This window comes from Seriola dumerili, unplaced genomic scaffold (genome assembly GCF_002260705.1).
Source record: "Seriola dumerili isolate Sdu_G_001 unplaced genomic scaffold, Sdu_1.0 BDQW01000236.1, whole genome shotgun sequence".
Classification (NCBI taxonomy): domain Eukaryota; kingdom Metazoa; phylum Chordata; class Actinopteri; order Carangiformes; family Carangidae; genus Seriola; species Seriola dumerili.
Genome location: NW_019174491.1, coordinates 98,746 through 106,154, shown reverse-complemented (window position 1 = coordinate 106,154; position 7,409 = coordinate 98,746). Strand labels below are relative to the sequence as shown.

Sequence of the window (7,409 nt, the reverse complement as noted above, 5' to 3'; positions counted from 1 at the left end):
GACATGGGATCTGTTTTTATTATTTCTTTTCTACTTCACCTTTTTAAACTGTAACTTTACGCATTTTATTAAAGTCATCATAAAACTGAAGGTTTGACTTTTGGGTTTTTTTGATGAATTCTGTGAAGTTTTCAGTTCTCACTCAGATTTAAGGAGGACCAGATCAAAGGACTGTCTCTTCCAGCTGATTAACTTCAGGTCCACCTTACTGTCTGATAAGAGACTCTTGAGCTTGGATCCACTGATGTGGCTGAAAGCTCTGGAAAACATTGAAGTGGATTATTCATTGATTCCTCAGTTAAACCTGTCAGACATGTCACATGTCACCAGCCTCCATCCCGCGCTCATCAAACTCAGACTTCGTTCACAGATCACACTCTTTCTCCTGTATCACTCCCTGTCAACACATATTTTAATAATGGCGGATCAGATGTCAGTGTGCTGTCTGTCTCGGATCCATCCGTCCAATTGGAGTCGGGCTGTGACGTCACTGCTGAATATGAATCCTCGGCTGGTCCAATGAGGATCCTCCGGGCCTCGGACTGGTCCAGTCGCTCCTGCTGCTTCTCTCGTAGAATAAAAACGTGTGGAAGCTGAGCGGAGTCCTGGAGAGTTTCTAACGGCTCATCAGAGCGGGACAGCGGGGAGTCGGGCCGCCGCCTCACCGCAGGGTCATTAATGGACTGAGACCGGGATTAATGAATGTGCTCTTGGACCGGGTCTTAGTATGAGACAGAGACTGATGGACTGATGGACACCCTGCAGCCCTGCGGCTCAGATAGATGAAGAGGACATGGAGACACGGATCTGTGGAGTGCGACACATGTGCACTCTGACTCTGCTGCTGGTGTCCGTGTGTCCGCTGTGCTGCAGAGCCAGCTGGATGTAAGTACGAGCCTCAGATCACAGACCAGACTCCGTTTGACAAACCGTCACTTTAAGGTTTCTGTGCGCGTCTGCTCGGGCACTCACCGTTTCAGACACAGTTCAATACATGATCCGGAGCAACGGCACTCGTCCTTCAATTCGGCCACAATTTTAATCCAACATATTCAATTAATGTAACTTCAGTACTTTTTTTAATGGATTCATTTAGTCTTTGACCACAAAAACAAAAAGAAGCAAGAGATCTGAACACCGTTTAAAATCTGGACTATCTGATAGTCTGTCCGGGACATGGATCCATCTCAGTGGCCGGACGCGCATTGGTTTTACGCATTAGTCTCGTGAGATCCACAAAAACTAAATCCCGTTAACAAAACTGTCATTTAAAGGTTCCCTGCTCTTCAGCTCCTGCTAACACTAACAGACATTATTCACCACACATTCTCCCATCGGTGTACAGTATATTCACTAAACTATTAACCAACTATTCCGTAGTTCTTCACAGTGGAAGCAGCAGTCTGAACCGAACTGACAGAGTTTCACTCCTCTGATTCTCTGGTTGTCGTTGAATCTACAGGTTGTTTGTTCGTGGGATCTGAGCTGGATCCGGTTTTAATTAAACGAACTTCCATTAACAAAACTGAATTTAAAGCGTTTCCGTGTATCTGTTCAATCCCTCAACACTTCAGACATTATCCAGCAAAGCTCCTGTAGTAGTTAGACCCACTCTTCAATTCGGTTCATTTAAACAACTTAATATTGGTTAGTTCGCAATTACGTAACTACATAAAATGCCTTTCGTATAAGAGGCGGCGGAAGCGAGCGACGAGAATCAAGTGTAAAATCTGGTGTTTTATGGGAAATCCTTTGGTATTTTACAGCTGCGGATGATTTAGTTTTCCGCCCAGTTTTTAATTTGGCCTAAATAAAATGAATAAGAAACAGCAGGGGAAATAAAATCCCAACACTGTTTCTTTTTCAGTTTGTTCTCGGGATATCAGATGAAGTGATGAAATGTGCGTCGACCTCGCGGACTGAGCCAAACATCATTTAAAAAACTGTAAATTTAACCACATGCCGCTTCAGAGAGGATTCCTAAAGTTTCAAAAGTTTATTGGATCCACCCGGTCTGTGATTCAATTAGTAGGCTAATGGTGTAAAATAATAATAATAATGATAATAATAATAATAATAATAATAAGAAGAAGAAGAAGAAGAAGAAGAAGAAGAAGAAGAAGAAGAAACAGGGGCTAATGATCCGAATCAAGCGAGAGTGTGATTGTCTAAATAAGAGGCAGTGAACGGGGCGCGGCTCCTCGGCAGCAGCTGGATTTATGATTTATGAGCTTCAGTTTGTTCATGTGATCTGAGCTGAAGCGGTTTACACAGTTACCTTTCCAGATCTAATAACACCAGAGTCCCATTACAAATCTGTCCGTTTATCTGCCCGGGCAAATACCGCCGCTAACAGCCTGTAATTCACTAAATCATCCGGAGCGACGGACGCCACTCTGTAATGCGGCGCACATGTTCGACCTCGCCCGTCGTTCACTCACTATTTTCCATCAATAACCAGAAACAGAATCAATTCAAAGTCTCAGATTTATTAAACATAAACTGAAGAGCTGAAATAACGAGCTCCACTTTTAATGTTCATTAATTAAAGGCCCCAACACACACGTAACATTTAACCAATGTAATGTAAGACCCGCTCTGCTATTCTGCTCATACATGTTCCACATAGTAACAACTCGCTGTCAGCGTTTACTCCAGCCCCCCTCATATTATCAGGTTCAACTCTTATTATCCTCGGGTTAAATTTATATTATCCTCAGGTTGAACTCAGATTATCATCAGGTTTAATTGATATTAACCTCAGGTTTAACTCTTATTATCCTCAGGTTGAACTCAGATTATCCTCAGGTTTAATTGATATTAACCTCAGGTTTAAATCAGATTATCATCAGGTTTAATTTATATTAACCTAAAGTTTAATTTATATTATTCTCAGGTTTATTTTTTTTATCCTCAGGTTTAATTTATATTATCCTCAGGTTTAACTCATATATTTTCATCAGGTGTAACTCAGATTATCATCAGGTTTAACTCAGATTATCATCAGGTTTAACTCAGGTGTAACTCAGATTATCATCAGGTTTAACTCAGATTAGTTACCCTTTGAACTCGGATTATCATCAGGTTTAACATCCCTTAACATGGGCCAAACAGACTTTTCATTAAAACGCGGGAAAGGTTCATTATATTTATGCCGGATGTAAAAACTTGGTTTTATTGATTCTAATTTACCTGAAGTGTCGTTGTTTCGGTGTGTTCACTTTCCAACAAGCAAGATTTCCCCGGTGAGGGCGGCACCTGTCAGGGAAGCAGAGGGGCAGTAACGGCCGGTGTTCTCCACAGGTGGTTGGGTGTGACCGCGGAGGGAGTGCCGGAGAAGCTGGGCTGTGCTAACCTCCCCCTGAGCCACAGGCAGCGGGAGCTGTGCCGGAAGAAACCGTTCCTGCTGCCCAGCATCCAGGACGGAGCCCGGCTGGCCATCACTGAGTGTCAGAGTCAGTTCAGACACGAGAGGTGGAACTGCTCCACCACCACCGAGCCGTCCGTGTTCGGGTCCGAGTTAACGAGCGGTGAGGCCGGTTACTACTGTACACAACACTGGGTGATAAAAACCAGAGAGAAGTGCTGTGAAGTTTGTCTTGATGGTGGCGGCAGAGATAAAGACCTGCTGCTCATTATAACACAATACATGTTTAATGAAGCTAAAACACTTAAATCCACCTCTTAAAACGCTTTAATCAACTAATGACTTTCAGGGTTTTTAATAGTTTCCCCTTAAATTACACATTAACTGTACATATCCCACAAATCCATGAATGCTGAGTGTAAGGTTTATTCAGGTTTATTTTATTTTCAGCTGCTAATTAATTAATTAATTCTTATTCTCTGGTTTTTCAGCTAGATAATTTAATAATTGATATTTCTGTTCTCCTTAATTTGAACCGTTAAAAGACTTTAAGGTGTGAATTCAGAGGTTAACTAATGGATAAATTAATGGATTAAAATATATCATGGAGGTTTTAATGAGTGATGGATCTCATGTTTCTGTGTATTTAGATCTTTAAAATCTTTCATCCACACAGAAAACTCATTAAAACTAAGGATACGTTTTTTAATAAAGGTGTTTTTGAAGTAATTAATTTTGGTCTTTTTAAATTAATGATGAGTTGAGGGATCTTTGGTGTTTTCATGAGTACAGGTTCGTGTTTGTACACAAAATATCAGGAACAGCTGTTGGTTGAATCAACACATCTCTAAAACACTCTGGTCATTATTAACCTCAATGACACTTTTTTACCTTTTATAATAAAGGATATAATCATAAGAAGCTTTAACCTGACCCTATTGGATCAAACTGACTTAGATTAAAGGATTTACAGCAGCTTTGATTCTACTTAATGCAGGAGAGTTTCCCTCTTATATCTTTAGTGGCCACAGTTTCACTTAAATGTGTCAGTAAATGTCAAGACAGGACATGTGATGATACGTATGTTGATTAAATTGAGTGAATCACATGTTTTAAATCAGGATATTAGAGACACGTGAGACGTCATAAATCTATTAGTGATGGAGGACAAACATGAACCTACTTCACTGAGTCTTTATCCTGTTTAAATCCATACAAGTGGTAAAGTGCTGAGAGATATATGAAGCTTTTAAACCGCCAAAATAAAGTGAAAACATCAATTCATTACTGAAGGAAGTTGAAGTGGTGGTTGGAATACACCTGGGAGTTGTTGGTCTTGACTGGGGACTTGATGAACTCTGGACATGCAGGTGTTCAATGTGTACTGAAGTATTTTACCACCTTTACTCTGATCTTTGAGCCTCCTCTTTAATCTGGACTTGATGTCACACTAACCCCGCCCTCCCTCTCGTCCAATAGGAACCAAAGAAACAGCGTTTATCTACGCAGTCATGGCGGCGGGGCTGGTCCACGCCGTCACGCGGTCCTGCAGTCAGGGCAACATGACGGAGTGTGGCTGCGACGCTCGGCTGCAGGGCAGTGGCTCGACAGAGGAGGGCTGGCACTGGGGCGGCTGCTCAGACCACATCCAGTACGGGACCTGGTTCAGCCGCAAGTTCATCGACAATAGCGTCAAAAACATGTCGACGAGTAGAGGAGGGTACACACTGGTCACCATGAACCAGCACAACACAGAGGCTGGACGGCAGGTAAGACCGGGAACAGGGGGGCTATAATTTGGACTGGCTCGTCACTTTCTGATACCGAGTGCCTGTAGTCTCAGTCCTTCCATTATAATTATATTATAACCTCTTTAACCTCTGTCATGTTCTGTGTCCTTCAGGCGATTGACAAAACGATGTCCACAGACTGTCGTTGTCACGGCGTTTCTGGTTCCTGCGCGGTGAAGACGTGTTGGAGGACAATGGCGGCGTTCGAGCGTGTGGGCATGTACCTGAAGGAGCGATACGAGCGCAGTGTTCAGGTGTCAGACCGCTCGAGGAAGAAGCCGAGGAGGAAGGACCAGCGTCTCTTCCCTGTCGACAAACACCAGCTCATCTTCTTCAACAAGTCTCCCAACTACTGCCTGGAGGACCGGCGGCGGGGTGTCGCCGGCACCAGAGGACGCCGCTGCAACCGGACGTCTGCCGGGCCGGACGGCTGCAACCTGCTGTGCTGCGGCCGAGGATACAACACACACGTGGTGAGACATGTCCAGCGCTGCGAGTGCAAGTTCGTCTGGTGCTGCTACGTCCAGTGCAGGCGCTGTGAGAGCATGAATGACATGCACACCTGTAAATAAAGGAAACGGCACAAGATCAAGATCACACCTGAGAATCAAGATCTCACCTGAGAACGAAGATCTCATCTGAGAACGAAGATCACACCTGAGAATCAAGATCTCATCTGAAACATCTCACCTGTATGAACCACAGATGTTAATGAAAACATCTACCTGTGAAGAGACAAACCCATGAGTCAGCGATGGACAGATTTTACTGGATTTCCCTGTGACCAATCACAAAGCTTTCCACACCTATCACCTGTGCAGCAGAGGACGGGCTGTGATTGGTTGATGTGATGCTGCAGAGGATGACCTCCTGAAATGTTCATTCTCTTTCCAGCGCCCACCCCACCTTTCCTTCACCTGTAAACATTGACGGACATAGTGAAGACAGAGTTTGTTTTCTTCTTTTAGTTCTTTAGAAAAACTGAAAAATTAATTTTAAAATGAAATCAAATGTTTTTGTATTTTATTTTTGGCAATAAACATAACTTATGTGTAAATAATGATGCTTAATTTTTGCATATTGAGACGTTACATCCAGATATTCTGAAGTAAACAGAAGTAAAAACTCTTTGTACCAAACATCTTCACAAAGAGCCAATCCACCGATTCAGACAGTTTTGGTCAGAATATTAATTGAAATGAAGATTAATGACAAATAAACCCAAACCTGCATGAAACAGATGCTCTGCATAAAACTTAAACATTAAAAACTGTACCACAAGTTATTACAAATAAATCAGTCAAATAAAACCAATTCTTTAATGAGATCAGATGTCATTTTATTGAAAATTCTGTTCAAAAGTTTTGGCACCAACTCCTAGAAACTTTTAAAAGAAGTAGATTTGTCTGAGAAAGAGTAGAAATAATTGACACCTGTGGTTGCTGTTTATGTTTTGAAGACTTAGTCTCCAACAGTCTGAAGGAGAGGACAGGATGAGGGTGAGGATGAGGAACCTCCTCTCAGAGTCTTCCTCCTGTCGCCTCCTCGTCTGAATAACAGACTGATGTGTGAGAAGTGACGATGCTGCGTCAGATACTTTGAGTGTTTTCACTTATGACAGACTTAAAACCTGACGGAGACGAGAACACGACAAAGCTGCAGTTATTAACTACACTTTAAACATCTCAGTAATAATATGAAGAATATGAAACAACTGAAGATGAACAAAGAAAAGTAAGTAAATTAAAAAAACTGTATTTTACTTTTACTTCACCAGTGAAATGTAGGAAAACGTTTCTGACAGTCGCTGATTAGATTATAAAATATGATATTAAATTATTGTCCACTGACCCCCCCCCCCCAAAAAAAAAGGTCAAATCAAATCAAATCTTTTGATACAATTTCAGACACCCCTAAAGTGGACCGTACCATTTCTTAACCTTGACATTGCCTGAACAGCTAGTTTGCTGAGTCACTCCATCAGTGGCTCCGCCCTCAAGTCTCCGCTCCCCTACGTCACACAGACACTGTAGGTAAATACAAGCAGCGACAGTATAGAGGATCTTTGATACAAGTAGCAGTAGCTAAAGAGTAGTAGCAGTAGCTAACTATGTAGCTTTAATACACTTTACTTTCTTACCTTCAGAGTTTCTGAATAAGATTGTGTCAAGTATCTATGGATGAATGCTAATGTTAGCTAGTTTCTAATTTAGCCTTAAGTTACAGTTTAGCTAACGTTTTTTAAAAATAAT

The 7,409-nt window shown here is 42.0% G+C and overlaps 1 protein-coding gene across 1 annotated transcript; it reads left to right on the top strand.

Moving 5' to 3' along the window:
- The first annotated feature begins 418 nt into the window (after window positions 1–418).
- Window positions 419–5,729, top strand: wnt16 (Wnt family member 16). Its single transcript, XM_022755836.1, has 5 exons — window positions 419–432; window positions 766–885; window positions 3,304–3,530; window positions 4,847–5,136; window positions 5,271–5,729. Exons 1-5 carry the CDS (start codon window positions 419–421, stop codon window positions 5,727–5,729), a joined length of 1,110 nt encoding a protein of 369 aa, XP_022611557.1.
- The last annotated feature ends 1,680 nt before the right edge of the window (window positions 5,730–7,409 follow it).